This window comes from Anopheles nili, chromosome 3 (assembly GCF_943737925.1).
Source record: "Anopheles nili chromosome 3, idAnoNiliSN_F5_01, whole genome shotgun sequence".
NCBI lineage: Eukaryota > Metazoa > Arthropoda > Insecta > Diptera > Culicidae > Anopheles > Anopheles nili.
The window spans coordinates 56,756,585-56,779,499 of NC_071292.1; the positions used below are offsets into that span (position 1 = coordinate 56,756,585).

Sequence of the window (22,915 nt, forward strand, 5' to 3'; positions counted from 1 at the left end):
TATTGTTCTCTTGCAAAAGTTTTCTTCTGGGGAACCATCTTTAAGCTTTCTTCACATAACCAAGTGTTCGGAGTGCAGTCAGCAACAGCGGATACGCCTCGTTATGACAGTCACCCTGGAAGTCGTCGGTGTCGATGGTCCAAAACATGACCCCACCAAGCTTCTTGTCCATCGCGTACTTTACCTTCGTGCCGATCGTTTCAACGCCGTCGAAAGTAATCCACTGATCGTCCCGGTACGCGTACTTGACGGCACTTTGGGCCACCAACTTGACGTTCCACGGGTTGGTGGCGGTTCGATTCGGTTTAAGCATTTCACAAACCTCGTTGTAACCGAGTGAACCTTCGCTGCGAGTGTACGGTCCCGCGAGGCCAGGTCCAAGGGCGTTAATGCCCGGAGCCATCAGCCGCCCCGGTACGACGGTGTACGTCTTGGCGTGGGTCGTTATGCCGAGTGTGAACTTGCCCATCGGGCAGCCACTCCTGCTGATATACGCGATCGTTGTGTCCTGAGAGAAGATGAAGTCGTTAGCAAGTGAAGGAAAACAATTCGGCCCTCAAAATGACTCACAATCGATTCACGCGTGTTGGAGTCCCCATAGAGGGGCGCATCTAGAGTGGCCTTATCTTTGCTGGAGTAGTCGTAGTTCATGAGACTGATAAAATCAAGCTCTTCGCAGAGTTTCGGTAGATCGTAGCCAGCTTCAAGGATCTGCTTGGAGGCACTGATGGCCGCTGTCAGGAGCTTCTTGCGAGGTGCAAACTTTCCACGCAGCGTCTGGACGAGGAGTACGAAGTTTTCGCGATCCTCTGGAATTCCACCACGCTAGGGAGACACATTTGTGGACGTTAGAAAATGACACAACGCGTTTTTGGCCGGTTCACGCACCATCGTAGGGTACTCCCAATCCAAATCCAAACCATCGAATCCGTAGTGCACGAGGTAGCGTAGCGTTTGATCAGCAAAAGCCTCCCGCGTCGATTCCCGTTCCGCCATCTTGGGAAATTGTGGAGAAACAAATCACGATGTTATCACCTCTTGATAGTGAGCACATTTGCAGATGATAACGCACCAGTGAGTACTTTTCCGAACCCTCGTTCCATCCACCGATGGCCAGCATCACCTTCAGGCACGGGTTCTCTTCCTTTATCGCCACAACCTTTTCATATCCCTCTGGGGTGCAAAAAAAATTGGCGAATTATGTTTTAATTAAATGTTTGACTACTCGAACGAATTGGCGTACTTTTCACGTTTATATCGTTGTAGTAATCAAGGGAATCGATCCCACCACCGATGTTCAATCCTGCAAACGTGTATACCAGGTGCGTGCAGTGATCCGGTACGATGTAGCTGATGTTGAACGAACCGCTTCCTTCGCGGTACGTTGACCAGCCGGCCAAGTAGCACACAACTCGGTAAGGTTCTGTAATTGAAACGGGAAGACTTATCGATGGGTAGAATAAGAACTCTGTCTCCCACGCCAATAGATCCTAACTTTTGGGACATTCCGTGGCACCGTAGGCCAACACGGCGAACCCACAGAGCAGGAACGCTCCGATGATGATTGATTGTAACGGTTGCATTGTAACTAATTGACAACTTGCTTACGGCATGCTTATGAGCCATTACGAGCGTCGAGATAAGGAACTATCATTACCGAAAAGCACATCATTTCATTGGTACAAGATCTCCTCGTAACACTGATAGCAGTACTACACGATGATAACGGTGGCATGGAAAATTGTAGCGTTTTCTGTTGAATTAAAAAAAACCGCCAATAGTCCATTTCGTTGCCCTTATAAGATCTCTACCGTGTGGGCATCCGCGATTGTGGAATCGTGCCAGCCGCTCCGATTAAACACAACCTTGAAACAGATACCCAGAAACGGGCAACGATCTTCGCACGTTTGACATTTTCGCGCGTTTCCGCGAAACGTCGTCACGCGACCCGAAAAAGCTCCGGGAGCTGCTGAACTCGTTATTCGAATGCATCCATATCGCGCATTAGCGGCGGTCGTCCCTCCCACGGCGGTGCAATAGCCGGTTTTGTGGCCGACTAGTATGAGCCCCGCAAACGATGGCATTCAAATCAATTTTCAAACTGGCGCAGCGTGCTTTCGTGATTTCTTTGGCGGGCTATTTTCGTTCCACCGCACGATGGGCGATTGCTTGTGCAATTCGCGCATCGTGCGGGAAACGTGCATTAGACCGACACGAGAGATGTAGATATTCAATGTTTTATAAGGCCAATAAACTGACAATAAACTGGCATAAATTATTCCATCGATTCATGTGGCGTGATTGATCGTCAGTTAAATAAAAACGAATAAAACTGCATCGATTCGTGTATAAAAAGCTCAGCTGCAGTTTTGGCTGCACTGCAAGAAAGCATGTGTGCGTGCCCGCAGCTTGGAATCGAAGCGATTGTAAACACTCCATAGTCGAGCCCATGCTAGGTAGCGCATTTCAGCGTACTGCCCTAATGTTAGAGCAGCACAGCAAGCGTGGTAGCTACGCGACCTCGCATGGGGTTCGACTGCGGCCGTCACGAAAACAAACCCTACAGCACGTAAACAAACGGTCCGGGTGGCAAGGACGATGCCGGGTGAAATACGAGGCGCGTCATAAATCGTACTCATCAACACGGAACGGCGAATCATTCTTCGGAATAAGTTTCACGGCTCGGTTGAGCGACGGCCAGCCAAGTTGCCTGGCATTGGTGTGTTATTTATTTTCCTATTGATTCCGACACCCGTGCCTCGCGGGGTTATGTAACGGTGCCGCAGGATAATCGGCGGATACGCGATACCCGATGGCGTTACGGCAGTCCGCGGCCAGACTGCTCTCGGCAGCCGGTGAAGCTGGTGTGTCTATCGTTGGTGCAGCTGGCGTTTCCACACAGTCAGAAGCGAGTTGCCTTTCGGCCATGGCACGGATCATACCGGGAATATTTAAGCACTCGCGCTGCCGCAACGGTGTCTACCCGCAGAGTGACGTCCGGCGGTATCCGGTGCCGGACGAGTCCGTGTTCTGGTCGCAAAACTACTCCGACTATCAGCCACCGGTTCACGAGTCACCCGTGCTGCAGGGCAAAGAGTGGGCTGATTTGGATGTCGGTAAGCGCCGCGGGTGCAAGGTCAAATGCATCCTAAGGACACCGTTTAACGGATCCTTTTCTTTCTCCCACCGTAGAAGACCCAGCGTTCGCTGCGAAATGGAACGAGCTGGATGGCAAGGTCAACCGCGTTAGCTTCGTCGGGACGTACGAAATACGCGACAGCTGTCCGCTGAATCCGTTCGGTCGCACGGGAATCCGCGGACGAGGTATCCTAGGCCGGTGGGGCCCTAACCATGCGGCCGATCCAGTCGTGACGCGGTGGAAGCTGGACGAAGCCGGCCAACCCGTACAGCACCCGGCTAGTGGCAAGCGCATCCTGCAGATGTGTGCCATCGAGCGGCAGGATTGTGGCGAGTGGGCCATCCCGGGCGGTATGGTCGATCCGGGCGAGAAGGTGAGCGCCACGTTGCGCCGCGAGTTTCTCGAGGAAACGATGGATAACGACGCCGGCGAGATGGCGGGCGAGGTGGAGCAGTTTTTCGCGGCCGGCACCGAAATCTACAAGGGATACGTGGACGATCCGCGCAACACGGACTGCGCCTGGATGGAGACGGTGGCGGTGAACTTCCACGACGAGTCGGGTTCGGTCGTCGGACGGTTTCCGCTGCACGCGGGTGACGATGCGGCCAAGGTGCGCTGGATGGATGTTGGCGAGGAGGTGAAACTGTACGCCAGCCACTCGAACATCGTGAAGCGCGTGGTCGATATGCTCGAGGCGCACTGGTGAAGCGCACCATAAAAATGTGGGCGGGTTTCTGGGTTCAGGGAAAACGCGCATCACTCCAAAGGGGTGGGCCCCACGATTTACACCTCGTTTGTGACGCACGGTTCGGTTAAACCGCAACAAAAACACTGTGAAGGACTGTGAATGCGTGTTTGTTGGTGATTAAAATAATCGTAACATGTATTTGTTTCATTCATTTCAATCTTCAAACTCCCTGCGACATGACCAATCCGCCCTCAGCTGGCGATTTGTTGGCCATCACTTCTTCCATGATATATCTCTTCCCTCGACATATCTTGATACGATACACGCTTGTTCTTTGCATGAGATTCATTATATTAGATTAGTTTCTTCGCTTATACTTGGATTGGAGATTGTTACTCTACGCGCTAACGGTTGCTGGAGATTTGCTCTGTTCCATCGGTAACCATCGGTTGGGGTTTAGGTTCGCGGGGTACACTGATTCTCACTCTCTCCTGTTTGTGGTTTCAAGTGGCCTTCCTTGGGCCACTTTCCGCACCGTCATTATTCTTTCTCTCAGAGCCTTCCGAAGCACTCTGTCTGATGCGAAGCTTCCATTGCGTTCATACACTATTTGGTTGGGTTTGTTTCCTTCGCATCCTTTCGGTACGTAGTACAGGTATACCCCAGTAGTTGTGGTTTGTTAAGTTGGGTGATTGATTGTGAAACGATTAAGACGAATTAGTAGCTACATCAGCGGCTAAGAACGACGGTTAACTAAACGTGTAAGCTAGGTATTCTCCTACATCCTCTTCGCTAAGGTATGCCAGATTTCTGCAGGGGTTTTAAAATAATTCTATAAACCGTATACTAAATCATAGCCCGCGATCTATCAGTTTGATATATCTGCTTTACGGCGATGCAAACGATACAGCTAATTTCTGATTAAAGTAAATATTCGACCTCAATCAATAGGATTAGTTAAACGTAAAATTTGGCTTCGAGTTGCGTAAAGGATTCGGGTATATCAAGGTTCGGCTAGATTCTATCATCGAGATTGCTTAGTTTTTTTTTGTTTTACACATAATCCTCATGTCCCATCCAGCTTCCGCCCCGTGTTTTGAAATGCAAAACTGAACAATCACACGCAAATTAAAATTAAATTTACCGACTATTGCACGGTTCGGTTAGTTATTATCGTGTGCACTGACTGATTGCACTTGTTTTTGTTTGTTTGTTTAATTTCCGTTTTTGCACTATCGATTGCGGTGAAATGTCTGACTACAATATGCTTCATGCCCGCTCTGGTTAGTGACCAAGCCGGGTGCGACGGCTCACGGCCGTGTATCTCAGTATGACTAGTACCCATTTCCATCCATCCACTACGTTCATCGGGGGTTTGCTGAATTTCGACTGTTTGGTTGCTTCAGTTTTGTTTTTGCTTTAAATCTACCCTAATTGCATCCATCTATGTATATATAATATATATTATATATATTTGATTTAAATATGCATGTAAATGTTTCGTTACTTGTTTTTTCTCTCTCTTCCTCTTCCGCGATCGTCCTACCTCCTTACGTGATGGTGTTGACTTAGCTTCGTCCTTGGGGACAAAGTGTACCGAGGAAATCAGCACAATATTAGCGCTAACGGTATTTTTAAGTAGTGTAAAATAATATTACCAACAAAAACTAAAAACAAAACAACTAAATTTGCTTATCTACCCGTCGTAAAATGTCAAATGAATGTACTTTCAAGGCGCGTAAAACAAACCAACTAAAACTCAACAAACGGCATCGAGATTCGTCCTGATGGTGCTATGGCAATAGCAAATTATGCGAAGAAATTTCGCCAATCGGCTATATATAAATAAATATGAATAAAATACAACAGAACGGAAAACATGTAGGCAACGCAGGGAGGAAAACTGCCCCAAGATGCTTAGGCGCTTAGGACTCATTAAATTATCACCATCAACTATCACGCTTTAGCTCCTTCATCTCATGCTACCCTCCTTACACGCTCGAATGTACGTAAAATACTTCTTGCTCCAGTCTCCGGCGCTTTCGTCTATCGAACGCCATTCAACCGTTCCGAGATTCGTTTACATAATCACCACGCGCTCGACATTATTAGGCTGCTTGCCGCGGTATTGGAATCGCGCTATCATTTCATGTATAAAAAAAGTAACGTTTTGAAAACGGACTGCAGAAGGGAGTGAAGTAGAACGAGGAGAGAAAAACGCAGTCTCTTCATTGCCTAGTTTAGGGAAATTCGTACGCACTACGGACTAACAAACAAGGTAAGGATTAAAAATTAAAACTCTAAAATCGATTGCTAAACTCGCGGTCTCGTGCTTCGCGCCCCGTTCCTTTCAAAAACATTCCTTTAGAACCGTCCGTTTATCCGTCCCTTTTCTTGCGCTTCACTTCCGGCGCCTTCCACCACTTCGACAAGGTGGTTTGTGCTGCGGCGGGCGATGAGTTTCACATTCCGAGCTGCCCTTGGGTGGTGAGGCGGTGTTCTACTTTTTGCCCGAGGCCACTCGTTTCGGTTCCGCCTCGTCGTCACTGTGTTCCTCCTGCAGCAGCAACGAGTCGGGATGTCGCACGGCGCTGGCCTTTTTGTTGCCGCCCCGCTGCCACGTGAACACGCGTGCCAGCTGGGCAAACTTCTTGCGTGACACCTTGCCCATGTGGCGCAGCCGCTCCTTAAACGCCGCATCGTCCTGCACCTTACCTTGCTGGTCCTTCTCGAGCGCGGACAGAAATTCCTGATTCCACCGCAGCTCCGCCATAAACTCTTCGTTCTGCAGCATCATCGCAAACTGCTCATCTCCGAGGTCGAACTCGGCGCTCCGGTAGGTACCGTCTGGTCCGATTGTGCCTCCGGCTGTGCCACCCAGCCGCAGAAACGTAGGTGGGAGTGGTCCGACGAGAGGTGGATTCCAGCGGCGATTCATCGTTGGTCTGATCGTGGAGAATCCGCCCGGGCGCATCCCCGTCCCATCGCCATCCCTTACCTGTTGCGATGGCAACGCATGGCCAGCGTGTGCCCGGGGACTGTTGGAGGCGCTCCCAGTCGCACAGCCGGCGGCCCCGGTAGGTGGTTTACGAATTTTTGGCGAAGCGCCCAGCTGTTGCGCAACGATCGAACTGGCGGCCGCGCTTGGGGATGTGCTGAGGAACCGGTCCGTGCCGGGACCGGCGTCACTGGACAGATCGAGTAGTGGGCGATCCGCGGACTGAGCGATCGCCACACCCGATCGTGGACCACCCGAGTCCGTTTCCAGCTCGTGGCGCAGCTTTTCGTTCTAAAATTAAACCAACTCCATCCGAGTTACGACACGATTTTCCTCGCCGGAATAGCGCCCTTACCTGATTGTCCGTGCTCATGGCCAGCAGCTGATCGATGGTGGCATCGACGGCGCCCTGGTTTGCGCGCAACACCGCCTCGATCACGTCCCGGTCCATGTCGGGGAACATGTTCTTGAAGTCGGACATGGCCTGCGAAAACTCCAGCTGCATCGTGGAAGCCATCCTGTGTGGTGACCTTTGGGTGACTTCGTACGTTTTATTTTCGTTCGTCACCTGGGTAAATGGTGCCACCGGAAGGTCGAATGGCAACTGGCGCGACCTTTCACACTTTCGTATCGCACGTTACGTCGACCCGGGAAGAGCAGGAACTAGAACGCGAGCCACCCTGAGGAACAAACGCGTCGTCGTATCGACCGCGTTAAGAAGACCAAATTGCACACTTGTGGCGGAAATTTGCGACACAGGCGAGTCAACCCCAAGGCGAGTCATGCGACGGTTCCCGGATCATGTTTGCTCATGAATTACGCTCGCATCGCAGCAACCGCAGCCGGAGGATAAGAACGGTCGCTTCTTATCGCTTAATCTACGAATCACACCGGAGGTGGGTTTTTGTAAGCAGCTGGGACACCTACCGCCTCCAGTGTTTACTTGCGCATACGCACGCACCTGCACTGGCGATTTCGATGACGAACGAAAAAGAACAACACACTGCACAACTATTGCGTTTAAAAAACGATGTTCACCCTGGCGGCAGATATCCCCGAGAGACGAAGGGTGTACGTCGGGAAAGCAATCAGAACCTTATGGAAAAAAAAGATTTTCCTGGCTCATAGTCGTTGACGTGACCACTTGGCTCGGGTACAAATTTTTTAACAGAGAGAAAAAGACACTTAACAGTCGCAATTCGATGCAAAAGAAAGACCAAAACGCAAACACAATGTCGTTCGAATAACGATCTATAGGTAAAGTTGCTGCGATAGATTATTCGAACAGTTGTCGGATGAATTCGTGCACGGCTTTTACTTGCAATTGAGATTCGAAATGGGAGCAGGGATGGAAATTTACTTATAATCATGAAATTTACAAATTCTCCTATCTGACAACAATTCTATCCAAAACAATCGCACCTACACACACCTAGGCAAATCATGCCAAACGACTCGTCTTGTCAAACGCGAAGTATTTAAATAGTGATTTTGTCAAATATATGGTCAGTAGAAAAGCGCAATCGCAAATGTTTCTTATTTCTGTTCACAAATTTGAGAGATTTTAAAAAAGTACCATGGTTTTGCAATTTTACTAAAGACACTCGAATCAAAGGTACAAAATGGGAAGCCGATTTAGAGTAGCGAGATTTAAGAGGTTAATTGCTTTGAACTGAACAATGGTACTTCTTGGTTCGTGGTTTAATTTAAAGCCCTAACTGGTTTTTTATTGTTTTATTGACGAAACACAGCTGTTTTTCTATTTCCCTACCGTTTTTAAATAACGTTGAAAGTTTACTATTTTCTGAGTTGAAAACTGTTCCGGAGCAATTAGTTCCGAATTAGAGCAGATTGGTTAGCTCTTGTTGGTGTTCATTTCAGAATTTGGATGAACTTTGATTGCTTATCTCTATTAGTATATTTTTGATGATTTCATTAATGTTTAGCATAATGATCAGTACATAATTGATTTGCAATAAGCAAATTTTTACAGAACGTTATTATAAATATTGTAAATCGTTTACTCAGCACTTTTTTTGCGTCATGAATGAACACTGTTCCGGATGTTTCTTGGGAGAAATGCTTTTTGTTCAATTATGTACACTCATATGTACAGACGTCGGCTGTCAGACGCCGCCGTTGCTGTCACTTTTGTTGTCGAGTATTGTTGTCATAATTCTGTTTGACGCCACGCGAGTTGGACGTTGGTTTGCATGTCGTCCCGTCCGTTTATGATATTGTGAGGTTTTTCGTGTGAAAATTCAATCATCGCAGCCCATGCATAGCTGCAATCGCGACGGACATAAGACGACGACATCCTGTGCGCATTGGTCACGCGAATCAACGTCAGGTGTTTGCGACAGGACTGCGCCCCGTTCCGAAGGTGTCAGTGCATCAGTGTCCCTCCATAGCGGACGCCTATTTCAATCAGATGGAGGTAACTTTTCCATAAGCCCAGTACGGTTTTGTTGAAAATTGAAGCATTGATTCCTGTCGGGTTGTGATATTTGTCAAGCAAAGTGCATTAGTCTTCGGTTCGGTCCGAATCCTACTAGAAATCCGGTGCATCTAACAAAGCGTGATCTCAAGAAGAAAGGTTGAACCTACCGAAGGTGCTTGGTGTGGAAAGCACCGTCCCGAAACGGGCAACAAGCAGGTTTATGCTGCTCTGCTCAGTGCAATCCAAAACACGACTGCGGTCCCAGTGCGTATCGGTGAGCCGGGCGTAAAATAAAATGGCCAATTGAGAAAAAGAAAAGGAAGCAATTCGGTTGGTTTTGTGTTGTGATTTTCCGGCGTTTTTTTACAACACCTCTTGCAAGGTGATGAATTTATTGAGTGGCTGAGTGGCGATCTTCAGATCAATATCACTTCAAGCGGGCGAAAGAATTGAAAGTGTGTAATGTTCGTGTAGTGAATAAGTAGCGCAGGGTTCGAAAAGAAATACCTCCAACTCATTCTAGGAGTGCAGTGCGTGAGTGCGTGTAGATGTGCGGTGGGGGTGGTGTAGTAGGTGTGAGGGAAGGTGCCGACAGAAAACTGTCCACCATGCGTCCTGCTACCGGTAGTGAGGTTATGTGCCGTACGGTCGTGAAATGGCAGCATTCAGTGGGAAATAATCGTAACCACAGCAACGGTAGTGCATTGCCTAGCAACGACACCGACAACTACGACAGCTGCAGCATCCGTACCGGCAGTAGCAGCAACAGCAGTCGCATACGACAACGTTCCAGCAGCACCACACGGTGGAGCCTAATCGTATGCATGACGATGGCGCTGTTTTCGCTAATGTTTACAAAATGTTATGCCAGCCAAGGTAAGCCAGGGTACAGAAGTAGCTTGTCCGGGTGGGTAGGGAGAGAGCAAGGAGATTGTTGTTTCGTTGATTGACGCCGCTGATGGATGGCTGGCATGCTGGAGGGATCGGTGGGGACCGAGGGGCCAAGAAGCAAGGCCCGTAGCAGCATAGATCGATAACCCACACCGCCGGGAGGTTAGCTCCCCATCTGACATCGGTGGCGTCTGAATAGGGTGAATAATTGCAAAGCCAAACAGACTTGCCTTTTTTGGGGAAAGAAGTTTGCGTTTGGTTGGTGAACGAGCGGCTGGGAGCCTTGTGAGGGGTTTTTGTGGTTCCTCCCTAGTTATGGAGCTGGTTTTTGGAAATCCTGAAAGCAACCGGCGGTCGCATGTCGCGCCGTGTTTGAAAACAAATCCTAATCCCCAATGGGCGAATAAATCGAGCCCTGGCGGGGGGAATATTAATTTCGAAGCAGAGCTCCGCTTTGATGAGATGGAGTCGCGAGGTGACAAAAGCCGCACGGGGTGGAAAGGCGGGAGCAAAAATTGATCCCCGAGAAGTTGCCACGAAGGAGTTGACACGTTTTACTTTGGATTCACAAAACTTTCTAGAGAGTTTATTACATCACGATGGCGCAATCATACTTTCGAAAGCAGTTTTGGCATGATTTGCGCACTGGAAAGGTGCGGTGGTTCGTACAATTCTTGAAGTATTCGCACCTCTTGCATACGACACTTATACGAGTTTCCGCAAGCTAAATTATGCATTAGCAGATGATGATCTGCTTTTGTGGCTCTACCGTCCATTTTTGGGAACCAACGTATAATATTTTCTCATTTGTGGTTTTGCACGCCATTTGCCACGATTGCTCGATGGACTTCTCGTCGCAGTCAAATGTGTGCCCAATCGAGGGCAGAGGACCTGTGAGTCGATTCATCTCGGATGCCGAATGGATTCAATAAACCACCGAATACTTCGATGACGCACAGTCTGAGGGTCGAAGAGAACGAAGCCGAAGCCCAGCCAGGAGCAAGGAGGTGTTTTTCCAGCACCGCATTATGTCGCAGAACGTCAGCCACGGTCGAGACTTGTTTGGTTGCTCTGTTATTGCCTTGGCGTGTTTCTCTCTCTCTCTCTCTCCAACGACCCTTACAGCACCAATCGAACGCTGAAGGGTGGTAATGATCTGCTGGAAGCTGTGGCCAGAAGGTTGGCTACGGTTTCCCCATGCTGGAGAGACACCCAACCCGTGTGCGGGATTGTAACAAATGGTAATAAAATGAAGCAATTAGCCATGTTCGGACCGCACTGGCACCGATCGCAGGTGATAATCGGGCAACGGATCGGCTAAATATACTACTTACGCCCCGGCTTTTATCGTCGCTCGGATCGGGTTTTAAATAAATAACTTTCGAACCGACACCGGCGTGGAGAGACGCATTAATTGAATCGCTTGGAGTTCGCCAATTGTGAAGGACAGCACGATCGCGCTCCCCGCTAGGTGGAGCCATTTAGGGTTCCACTGGTGAAAGGCAGCTACCGTGGCGGTATGATAGGGCTAATGTAACGGCAACAATAAGTGTCCCGTCTCGGTGCGATATCGGGGAGCGTTGGCATGTGTGTCTGGTGGCCAACGGCGGCCGAAAACTCCTGCAAACCCCACCAGCATGGAGAGTCCTATTGAGGGCGCGCCTAAAAAAGGCAAACCCTGATTGCGCATGGCTTCCTCCTTTCGTTTGGTCAATCTGGAGCACGGGGCATGTTCTCGTGGCGTGGTCAGTCACGCAAGTGGTGCCTGCGAATCTTCGAAAGTCCCGACGGGAGTACAGTCGTCCCCCATGGGTCCAGCGACCGCGAGGGCCAAAGGAGACAGTCGGGAGAGAAGAAGAACAAAAAAAAAACAAACCGGGCATAAATTGAAACAATTCGAAAGTCTTCCCCGGGAGACTGGCCTCGTGCAGTGGCGGCGACACTCGTGCGCCTTGAAAAGGCGGAGGAGGACGAACCAGTTTTGCCGTGTGCCATCTAAGGGACGATTTGTTGTCCGGCGTCAAGTCGTCGCCACCGTCGTCGCCAGCGGCTCACAGGAATGGTTGCCTGGATGGCGAGATATGATGGCAGCTTCTTCGGTGTGCGCTTCTTGCGGCGTTGCGGAAAATGCCGCACGTTTTGCACGTGGAACTCTTCTTGCGTCTCTAGCGACCCTGCAACAGCTTCTCGGCCGTGCCCACTCGCGGGTTGAAGCTTCATTTTTGAATCCTAACCGCCGGTCTCCACAAACCAGTTCCATCGCGGGCGCTTCTCCGGAAGAATACGCACTCCCAACCTGATTGTGAAGCGTGTTGGGATGCCACCGGGCGTGTTCGTGACCGCGTTGTGCAACGTTGTAACATGCATTTAAGATTTGCCATTCGCCCTCAGGTTACTCAGCTCTTGTTGGCACTGCAACAACGTAGTAACATGCAGATAGGCACGGTAGGACCATGAATGGGGCAACATCATCATGACGCACCGAACGACGAGCCCAGGGTGATTCGTTTGGGTAGCGAGTGTTCATTGACGGGCAGATTTGCCTAAACGATGCCTGCCGATGCTTGAATAGGGCCATTCCGACCAGCTGTTGTTTGTGTGCCGGCTGAGATAAGAAATGCTATCAAGTGGAGGGCGCGATGCTGGCATGCCTGAAACGTTTAAGCTGCTTATGCTTAGCAGCATCAGGAGGAGCTGCAGGATGTGTGATTCAGCGTTAACTGGCCTGCTGCATGCTCGCGTGGCTAGTGAGTCGACCGAAGATCCGTTGCGAGGAGATTTCTTATCAGCGCAACAGCCGGTTTTTTGCTGCTATTGCTGCTGTTGCCTCTAATTTATTGATTGAGGAAGCGTAGTTGACTTCTCACCGAACACGGACGCGTTCCGTGGCATTACGTCAATCGGTTCGATGCCTTTGTGTGTGATGCATTAAGCTTTGTTTTGGTTGATATTGAAAAAAAAAGAAATCGTTAATCTAACGCCAACGTTCTCAACGGCGTGTCCGGTCGCCGTTCGCTGGAAACAACAACACAAAATATCCCCGCTTTATTAGTGCTCAGTCATATTAATTTTTCCTGCAATAAAAACACCGTAAAAAGGAATTATTCAAATTGCTTTTTATGTTTTGGAACGATATCCGGTCCAGAACAAAAAATGTAGCCTCATCCGCACTGTACCTCGGGCTGGTGGAATGCTTCCAATGAAGCGAACATCAAAGTTTTGGCTATAAACGGAACAGAATTTCGTTCCGCAACCCGCAAAGACGGAATTATAATTTTAATCAAATAAACCTGTCGCCATGAATACGACCGAACCGGATCTCGCTGTTCCATGAAACCTGGAGATCAAAAAATTGCTCGATGATGTTTTATTTCGATTCTCGTTTCCGATGCTCCGCTTGCCGCTGTGATTGAGCCCGGGTTTGCGCGATGGGTTTTAGGGGCACGCGCTTCAGTGTCGTGCTATTTTGTTTGCCTTTTTTCTCATCGCCCCTTGAGCAAGTAGCAGTGAAGAAAAACCCGGCCTTGGTTTGCAGACTAAACTTGCCACCGCCTTGCATCCGCGTCTTGGTGGTCGTGGATGGCGGTTTTTGCGAATCTGGCGCTCAATTGGGTAACCCAAATTCCGCGAAGAAAGCCGCCGTTATGACCCGCTAGAGCCCTCCGGGATGCCGGCTTGCTTTGCGGATGTTGCTGCTGCTTTCTTGGGATGGGTTTTGATTAGAAAATCCACTGTTTACCGTTCGGTGGGATGTTTAGCTTCACCGCCCTGGCTTATCACACAACCATGGGAGAGCTTCAGGCTGGTTGGAGCTGGTGAAGTGACGAACGGCGTTGCTTTGGCAGCTGAGATTGCAGTGCGGACGGTTTTGATAAGCCGATTCGAAGCCGACCTTCTCCTCAAGGTGTTAATGCGAAGCACCATACCAACGGCGAGAATTTCGACAATCTTAAGGTCATTGTCAGTGATCTAGATGGGCTCGGTTGTGCTGCAACTGCTGCCACAATTCATTCCCGTTGGCAGTTATTGTCCACAATTTTATTTGGGGGTTTTTGGATTTGTTCCGATCAAGCTGAAATCTGAAATGCTTCAATGACAGCAAGTATAGGTATGCTGCTATCATGAAAATTCGATTTCTTCACCCCTGTTCTTAGGACATCGTGTGTGGCACGTGTTTTTCAAATTCTTGTCGCATATGAAGTATCAATTCTTCACTTCTGTGGTTTTCCTTCATCGTCTTGTTTTCAATGCAAATCGTTTGATTGATGTAGTTTCAATATTATTTCGTTGAGTTACCCTGTCCCACAGCTGGCGGTGTGTTGAGATAGTGTTGGTTGGCTGATAATTTATGCCATCATGCCAAAAGTGTATGCTAACAACCACCCTCTTTATGCTAGCTCTGGGGCTGATGTTGGAAGCGATATCGGAGACATGCTGTAAAACGATGCAGAAAAATGGAAAGGAGATCGATGTTTGCTTATGATAATGTGTGATACCCCTAGTATTCAGTCCCGATACCTGCCAGCCGGTGTGCGTCGTGGCTCCGTATCCGTATATGGACATTTGAATTTTGTTATGATTTGTGATTTGTTGGTAGTGAAACAAAAAGCAAAAAACACCTTTCAAAATCCCTGTTTAGCCACTCACACACAAGACAACACAAGATGGAACAGATTGCAGCTTAAATAAGCTTTGAAGAAAAGGATAGTAATAACATTTGCAATAAGTTTGTTTGACGAGCTGTTTCCGAAAGATACCGAATTTGTCATAAATGTAAAAAGAATTTCACACTTTCTGATATCAAAGGAACTCTTCAACATAATGCTCTTATAGTTGGTTGATAAAATAATTTCATTTTCGAGTGTTAAATACGCCACTCTTTGTAGCGTATAAACTCGGTCGAGTGTTCGTTGAAGCGTCGTTTCATGAAGTGCTAGCGCCAATTCGTTGGGAAACCAGAAAAGCGTGGCCAGCGCGTGAGTGGTGTGTCGCTCTGCATTAACAATAGCCAATCGTCAAGAGGACGAAGCAGATGAAGCTATGTCGAGCTCATCAAACGTGCCCGTGGCACCTGTCCGTTTGATAGCGCACTGTATTCGATAGCTTTTAAGAGAGCTGTGTCCTCAGCGACGATTATTGTCTTGCCGATGGTGGAACCCTGTAAGACGAGCACCGTAAGGGGCACTCGATAGAAATGCGTGTCACCAAGCAGCTGACAGCCACTCGGGCACTGCATTCCCGTAGGTCAAATTCGATTATCATCATCATCGTCGATGGTGACGATGACACAACGCCTGATAAGAAAACCGCTCAGTGAACGCTTCCCAATCGCTTGAAATCACGTCCCGGCCAGCGGAATTAGATCCACTTAATCCCCTGTTTGCTGTGGCAGGATCAATTCCGACGGCATTCGGTCTGCCGAGGAACTGGAAAAAAGAAAATCACGTTCACCGCGCGAAGGGTTACCGCACATGTGAGGTTAAGCGACGTTTTAGGGTGCGTGCTTTTCGAATCGCGGCAAACATTATATCGAACGAGCCGTTGGTCTTTCCGCGGCTAATCGATCGATTTTGATGGGTAGAGGGCGGTCCGCGAAGGTGTTGGATTTCGATTTGATTAGCTTTTTATCGGCTTCGCAACGTTTGCTCAGCGTGTCAGAGGGGCAGATGGCTTCCGATGGGAATAGATGGTGGCAAACTCGGGTGCGTTTTAGCTGCAAGTGCGCAAACGTGTCGATTATGTAAAACGAACACGTAAAGGGGGGTCTCGCGAGGGTGCTGTGGGTTTTTTTTCTATTTATTTTCGGCGAACTTTATCGCGCCTGATATTGTTGGGTTTTGTTATAGACGAGCAAAGTTGCATTGAAATTGATCCAGGCTTGAGTAATTTGTAGTTTATGTAGTTACAATTTGCATACCTTGGTTGGTTTACCTCTATGGATGGAACATCTAAAATTAAGCAGTCCAATCGTGCAGTAGAAGATACGTGTTGTGGTTAAACAAGAATTGTATATTTTTACGTATCTTCCACAGATTTACACAAAATGTGTCATTTTCTACTTACTTATTTGATTCGTGGGGGTTGTCTAGTTTTTGCTCAATCTTCCGCGTTCTCAAGCGAAAATAACCGTTGTCTGTTCATAGCATACGTTTTCTGGCATTTGAATGCTTCAATTATGCAGTTCACTCCTCGAGTGTCGCCCAGGCGGGCCGCAAGCTGCCTTCGTTAAACTGTCTATGTCCGCTGACCTTCTGCTATGGTTGAGGCGTTTGTTCTAGCTCTCCGTTCTAGCTCCTGCTCTGAACGAAACCGTTCCATCAAATTGCAAGGGATTGTTTCGTCTATGTCGTACATGCGCGCATCGATTAGCATAACGGAATTGGTTGGTCTTTCGCTCGGTTAGAATGCCATTTTCCGTCTGTCGCTCGTCTTGGGGATCGCGCGCGCACGCGGGACGTCAACAATTCAATTTGAATAATTTTTCAGCGCTTAAATCGGGCGACGGTATATTTGTTGTGTGTCGTCGGGCGGTGTCTGTCCGTCGTTTACATGTACGACCCTGTTAGAGGGCGAATTTATGCAGCGTTTGCCCACGGGTAACCGTTAGGGAGGATGTCGCTTTGTCCGTTGCCCGTGCATTCGTAGGTAGTCGGTGCAAATCACCCTTTGAATCCTGCGAAAGAGCGGCTCGCGGACAACCCCGGTTGATAATAATCGATGTCCGGAGTGTGAAATGTGTTCCGGAGGTTCAATTCCCACTCGGTCCGGCGTTCGAGGCTTAGTTTTGCGTACATGTCACACAGGAAACGAGCGGCGTTGTAAAAGTTGCTCATGAATGTCCTTTCGGTTCTTTACAACACCCCAGGCCCGCCCGGGATTGGGGACAGAATTGGTTCGTTTTTCCTTCGTCCATTCCGGCATCAGTTCAACTCGTACACGCGCCCAGTTGCGCAGAAGCGAACGGGAATTGGACACATTTTTGTTGGTTGGAAGGGCCTTTATGTAGAAGGGTTCGATGGTGTCTACTGGGCGCTTTTGGGCAGTTTTGCGGCGGCAGTAGCCAACATCGACTCACTCTTTCTCTCGTGCTGACGGCTCATCAAGCCAGCGTAAACATACCCTCAAAAAACAACACGCCACCATGCCAAGTTTCGTTGTTTTTTGTTACTTTTTCCGAGGTTCCTTTGCTTCCACATCCTTCCGATATGCCACCCGACGCGCGTGAGTGTGATTTTCGGGCACGAATTGCCCCCAGGCTTACGGGTGTGTAGGCATTTTATCCTCGAACGACAAGTTCGCCCCGGCCTGGACGAATGGGCGACAATGTCGTGGAAGTTGTTATTCACCCTGTGTTGTAGGCGCTTGGCCTTTTTGTTGGTCGCTTTTTTCCTTCGCACAAGCGTGATCCTCGTTTAACCGAGGCCACAGAAAACACATGTTCTATCCTTCAATGGACAGCCCGTTCGGAAGTCGGCCCTCATATTGAAGCCACCTTCTACGGTTGCGAGGCATCGTAGCACCGTCCATAACCGTGGCTAGAATCCGCCCGGGATAGAAAGCAATAAAAACCAATTCATCAGCCGTTGTACGCCTTCACTGGTGGATTTGTGTACCGGGACGTTCCGCTGCCGGGACGACGCTCTACAGTGTGCGACGAGCGAATGCACCACATCTCGACTAATTGATGAATATTAGCTCGTGTTTGCGACGAACCTGGTCCTACCGTCCTCTCGTACGAATTGTGTTTCTCTCGCAAAAGCACATGACGTGCTATAAAATCTTTTTGCATGCTGAGGCGCTTTGTTGTGCCGGTCCCACCGTAAACGGGCTCGTTGCACTTGTTCTGCGGTGTATCTGGGTCCGTCGGCATAATATCTGCGTGTCGCTGCAGTAACGCGAGCGTGTTCTGCATCTTTCGACCTCATAGCGCTGTGAATGGGTCCGGACACAGGACAACCCACTGACGATGATGAGCTGCCTTCCATCTCCGGTTGACACTCGTATCCTGCTACGCTTGGACCGGTCCAGTAAGGATTGCAAGCGCTTGCGTGGGCTTTTGCGTTGGTAGTATCGCCTAGCGGTGGTTGGATCATGGTGTTCCGTGACACTGCTCGGGTTTGCACAGGATTGGAAGATAGGGAAGCAACATAAAAAAAGCAGATGTGAATTGCTGTTTATTAGCCGGCTGGTGGTGGTATTGGAAGCAATAAATCAATTTCAGCACGACAATGCGCGGCTCGACGCGATGGTCCGTCCGTGCGAGTGTGATTCTAAGAACGACAGCCTGTTCCATTTAGCCAGCGGCGGCGAGTTGAATCCGCTAACGAATTTCGAATGACCATTTTGATGGTGCGGTCGTAGATAAACCGGGACACAAAACACGGCTGCATTGGTGGCGTGATCGGGGCACGTGATCCTGCGCGTCGGCACGCATTAGTTTGCATTTTCGCCCTGCTCGAATCGAGGCACGGAAAATAATGCACCGGGAGCTGGAAAATGCAACAAAAAATGAGCACTTCTCGCTCAAGCAGCAACTTTGCTCGCTTCATCGAAAGCGACGCGTTTTGCATTCGGTTCGGTACCGGCGAGCAAATTAGATTGCATTCGCGATTCGCATTGGTGGTCCGAAAAGCGAGTTTCGGGATGCGCGAGTTTTTTTTGTTGAATAAAGTGCAAACAAATCTACCTCCGCGTGCATCTCATCTGCTTCCACGGGGACAGGGACAGTATCATAAATGAATACGCAATTTAGATTGCATTTAGCGAACCATTCAAGGGTAGTTTTTTTATCTGTTCCGTTGGGAGTGAAGAAATTAATAAACGCAAATACCACCACAGAGCCTGCACGGTCGGCGTTGAGCGCGAAAGTGTCTTTCGCTTCATTTACCGCCTAATCCTTGAACTGGAATAATGCCTGTCGAATGTTTTCCGTTTGCATTAGCATGAACCTGGGAGGGAAAGCTCGAGCCCCCTGAACGACACGGCCCTTTGCTCGTAATTAACAACAATGTATCGCGTGTGCGCCCTTCCACTCCGATGGCACCATTACAGCGCGCTATTTATTCGGTATCGGGTTTCGATTGGCGGCTTTTCCGCGGAAAGCCATCCCTGTCGGATGTGCCATGCTGCTGTACAGTGTTTCCGGTGTGCGTCCGGGCGTCGTCGATCGTTATCCTACCGCGTTGCGATAATCCGAGCAAAAAATGCAAATTAGCAAATAATTATATGAATTGAATTTCTATCATCACCGCCACCACCACTATCACGGTCTGCATCGCACCGGTTCGCGTCGTGCACAGAGGTCGTCCGTTGTTTGGCCGCACCGGAACGGATGGTACAGGATACGCGAAAGGACCTGCTCCGCTGTACGGGGCCCGACGAGAGAAGAGGGCATTTTGCGCGCATCATAAAACCGCCATGCTGTTTGCATCGTGCAAATCGCGTGAACGCCAACACGCAACGCGATGGTCCCTACCGATGGTGGCATTATTAACCGCCATCCTGGATAGCTCCGGTGGTATACGTGGTGGGCTGGATGGGTCCATAAAATTGTGCCATTATTATTTGTTTATTAAGCGTTATGGCAGTGGTAAGGGATGGAAAGTGGGAGCATAATTTGTGCCCGGACGTTGCTACCGATTGTGTGGTCCTTTCCGAGAGGGCCGCTAGATTCGGTCTCTGAAAGCTAGCGCCAATCGTACCGCAAGGATTCGATGGTTGGTCCTTGTCGTTATGGCGATGGTGCTACTTGAATGTATACACCTCACAACTCACCGATGCTTTGGGTAATAAATAGACTGGAAAGGCGTCGTGACGTGCTGACGCGGGCTTGGAAAGCTATGCAAATCATACGCATGTCATTAAAAATGAGGCTATGGTACACGGTAATCCGACGAAAATTGATATTAATTGCTTTTTGATGGATTTGCGAACGTTATTGAATGTCGATCTAAATATTTGGCAGTTAATCACCGGCAACATTGCATAATGATCGACACTTCAGGTCGTGTAACTAGAGCCATTATCTATAGTGCGTGAATTTGTGTGCTTCATTGCTCCTACGGTGGAGCTATGTTTCTTTCCAAACGGAGAAACTGTTTCACACAGGTCGGGAAAAGTTCGTCGGAAGCAGTTTATGAGCATCCCGGTTTAACTTCGATGCTAAGGAATTCGGGAAGTTGCTTTAGCAGCCAGATTTAAGGAAGACGATCGGACCACTTGCTGCTGGGTGTTCCTTCCATACGGTCATAGTTTAAAAAGTTCACTCGAAAGTTTTACTTTGGTGCACTTTTTATTTTCCTTGAATGCTTTCGCCCGTCGGCGCTTGCAAGGTTCGTTCTTGTACAGCTCCAAACTACATTTTCTGCATCATGTGGTAGTTTGAGATAGCGGATCTTTCTTTTCCGTTGTTGTCGCAACGGTGTCGGGGTTATGTTTTTCACCCTTTACTTCCGTCCGCTCGGCTAAGAACTTCACTGGCTAACTCTTTGGCATCGGGTCGCCGCTGAGTCGTCCGGTCGCCAGTGCATGCCTTTTGGCGAAAAGGTGAGAGCTTATCAAATATTCACTTTACTATAATGGGTTTTCTTTTCCCCCAGAACACGGCGGACTTGAAGTGGGTTTTTTGGTTTTGGTTTGGCGTCCAGCTCAGGGGGTGAAGAAGTGGCATTTTTTCCGGAAGTAAATTTGTTTCAATGAAGTGTTCCGCATATTTAAGTGCATATCTCAAACAATTAATGAACATTTTCAAACAATGTTCTGAACAATGTTTTCCTCGTTGGCTGTGGTCTACCAAACTACCAAGGCATAAATATTACACAGTCGTGTGTGCTCGTGTTCGCCCTAACTTGCGGGCACCGAGTGCATAAAATGGAGGTGAATGCAGATCATGTCCTGGTGTCTCTGTTGCAGCTTTGCGATTTAATTTAATTTGTATCACCCAACATGTGCGGCACGGTAGAGGCTTTGAAGATCATACATGCACGTTTACGCATACTCATTACGAGGCGTCGATGAAGATGCTCTGATCATGCGGATGCGCCAGGCATGGGTTGGAGTTTCCACTGGCTTTCTGTTGTTCGTTTTCAAGGCGCTTTGATGGCGCTCGCACGAGCCATGCTCGTGGCTTTAGATTAGTCGTGCATGATTATTAATTAAATATCCGTGGCACTCGAGTACATACCCTTACGGACGGGGTTGCAAAGCGAAGAAGCTTTCGGTCTTCTCTCCCATCCATACGGGACTGGAGGATACGGTTGTTTATGGTTATGCAATTAGCACAAATTCAGATCCGTCCGCGCATATGAGATAACTCATCCTGCAACATGTTAGCATGGTCTTAAACTATAAGATGGCTTTGTTACGAATCGCTCAAAAATGCTCACAATTGAACTGAGCAGAACATTTCCTGTCTCGAAAATGAATATTTCCTGCACTGGCATGTCTTTCGGCGGGTAAATTCAATTCAATAATAATTAGCAACCCCCATCCATCGTGCTACCGGTCGTTACGCCATAATGAGCAACGGATCTATGGGAAGTAAACAGTAACCTCACGAGCAGTGCGTGATTTATAAGCGAAACATCAACTTCCGCTTCCGAGAGTATGTTTGAGCGCGGAGGAAGGAAGTAAGTAAAAGGGATGTTTCTCCCGGACTTCCCTCGTGTTGTTGGGAGGCTTCCATCCGAGCCGTAATACGACCGCTAGAGAAGTATATCACACTCAGGGTCTGATCAACCTGCAGCAACAGCAGCACCACACATCAAAGAGACAGACGCGCTCTTGCGTCATTTTGTCGATTCAGGCACAAGACGGGACTCCCTCGGGCGGGCTGAAGAATACCACGGCGGGCAAATACTGTCAAAGTTGTCAATACACGGGAACAATCAGCCTTTTGGGCGGCTCCATCAGGCGATGGGTTGGTAAGACGTAACGAAAGTGGTCGGAATTCCACAGGAAATCTAAATATCTATTAGCCTAATTGCTCGTGCTTGAAGCGTGCTGGGTTGCCGTATGTTATAGCGTTGAGAATTTAGTCTGCGGGCTGAAAAGGACGACCGAATTATTTCCTCCACCTTTCTCTCTTGTTGTGGAAAAAGGGACGATGTTCTGTTATCCCCACGGAGCGCATGAGTGCCAGAGAGGACAATCAACGGTCGGAAAAGTTCCTTTTGCGGTGACAAATCTAAATAGAGGAAGATGCACACATGTCACGTCACGTCAGGACCATTTGCAGGAAAGGCAAGGACCTATCACTGCACTACTGTGGTCTAGAAATATTTGAAGCATATTTTTGGTTTATGATAGTACTATTTCAAAATGAGAGTGCTTTTTCAAGTAGTGCTTTGTCTTATGATACTTTATTTCAACTAATTAACCGTGAAGTTTTCTCAATTAATTTAGGTACCTTTTGATTTATGTGTTTTTCTAATTATTGTTCTTATTTTTCTCTCTTGTTGCAGGTATGTTCGCAATGGAATGGGTGTGGTTCGGTAATGTGTAGATCTATATTTATCAGAACTGGTACATTCGCAATGATAAACGTTTTATATTTGCATACGTTAAGCTCTCCGGCGAAGGTACTGGCAACCGAGCGATAGCTTATTCCATTTAGCTGATTGACTGCTTAACTTTTTTTTTGCAACGTTCTCTAGTAGGTCTTTAACATTTTCCTCGCCTGAGGTGACTCTATCGGCGAGGCGTGAATGTAAAGGAATTAATTTGCCCACCTAAGCGTGCGGCGGGAACGTTTTTCACGCT

The 22,915-nt window shown here is 48.5% G+C and overlaps 4 protein-coding genes across 4 annotated transcripts in view; 2 read left to right on the top strand and 2 right to left on the bottom strand.

Moving 5' to 3' along the window:
* Window positions 1-40: 40 nt before the first annotated feature.
* Window positions 41-1,583, bottom strand: LOC128724663 (probable chitinase 2). Its single transcript, XM_053818385.1, has 6 exons — window positions 1,496-1,583; window positions 1,244-1,423; window positions 1,073-1,173; window positions 889-996; window positions 571-825; window positions 41-508 (listed from the first exon to the last, which is right to left on the bottom strand). The coding sequence occupies exons 1-6, from the start codon at window positions 1,581-1,583 to the stop codon at window positions 41-43; spliced, it is 1,200 nt and encodes a 399-aa protein (XP_053674360.1).
* A 1,172-nt stretch (window positions 1,584-2,755) lies between these two features.
* Window positions 2,756-3,928, top strand: LOC128725833 (ADP-ribose pyrophosphatase, mitochondrial). The gene is made up of 2 exons (XM_053819605.1): window positions 2,756-3,116; window positions 3,193-3,928. Exons 1-2 carry the CDS (start codon window positions 2,813-2,815, stop codon window positions 3,843-3,845), a joined length of 957 nt encoding a protein of 318 aa, XP_053675580.1. The 5' UTR covers window positions 2,756-2,812; the 3' UTR covers window positions 3,846-3,928.
* Window positions 3,929-6,327: 2,399 nt separating this feature from the next.
* LOC128726109 (CUE domain-containing protein 1) lies at window positions 6,328-7,342 on the bottom strand. The gene is made up of 2 exons (XM_053819897.1): window positions 7,181-7,342; window positions 6,328-7,116 (listed from the first exon to the last, which is right to left on the bottom strand). Exons 1-2 carry the CDS (start codon window positions 7,340-7,342, stop codon window positions 6,328-6,330), a joined length of 951 nt encoding a protein of 316 aa, XP_053675872.1.
* A 2,531-nt stretch (window positions 7,343-9,873) lies between these two features.
* Window positions 9,874-22,915, top strand: part of LOC128724665 (netrin receptor DCC) — a 93,583-nt gene continuing 80,541 nt past the window's right edge. Inside the window, exon 1 of the mRNA XM_053818386.1 lies at window positions 9,874-10,141. Within this exon, the coding sequence (XP_053674361.1) occupies window positions 9,874-10,141 (268 nt within the window). The remainder of the gene's footprint in view (window positions 10,142-22,915) is intronic.

Excerpts from the sequence above, each read along its gene's own strand:
- LOC128724663 (XM_053818385.1), bottom strand. The coding sequence starts at position 1,583 with ATGCAACCGTTACAATCAATCATCATCGGAGCGTTCCTGCTCTGTGGG. Across the intron at positions 1,424-1,495 it reads TGCCACGGAATGTCCCAAAA|AACCTTACCGAGTTGTGTGC; the intron begins GTTAGGATCTAT and ends TTTCAATTACAG. Across the intron at positions 997-1,072 it reads GTTCGGAAAAGTACTCACTG|ATGGCGGAACGGGAATCGAC; the intron begins GTGCGTTATCAT and ends CAATTTCCCAAG.
- LOC128725833 (XM_053819605.1), top strand. The coding sequence starts at position 2,813 with ATGGCGTTACGGCAGTCCGCGGCCAGACTGCTCTCGGCAGCCGGTGAA. Across the intron at positions 3,117-3,192 it reads GTGGGCTGATTTGGATGTCG|AAGACCCAGCGTTCGCTGCG; the intron begins GTAAGCGCCGCG and ends CTCCCACCGTAG.
- LOC128726109 (XM_053819897.1), bottom strand. The coding sequence starts at position 7,342 with ATGGCTTCCACGATGCAGCTGGAGTTTTCGCAGGCCATGTCCGACTTC. Across the intron at positions 7,117-7,180 it reads CCATGAGCACGGACAATCAG|AACGAAAAGCTGCGCCACGA; the intron begins GTAAGGGCGCTA and ends GTTTAATTTTAG.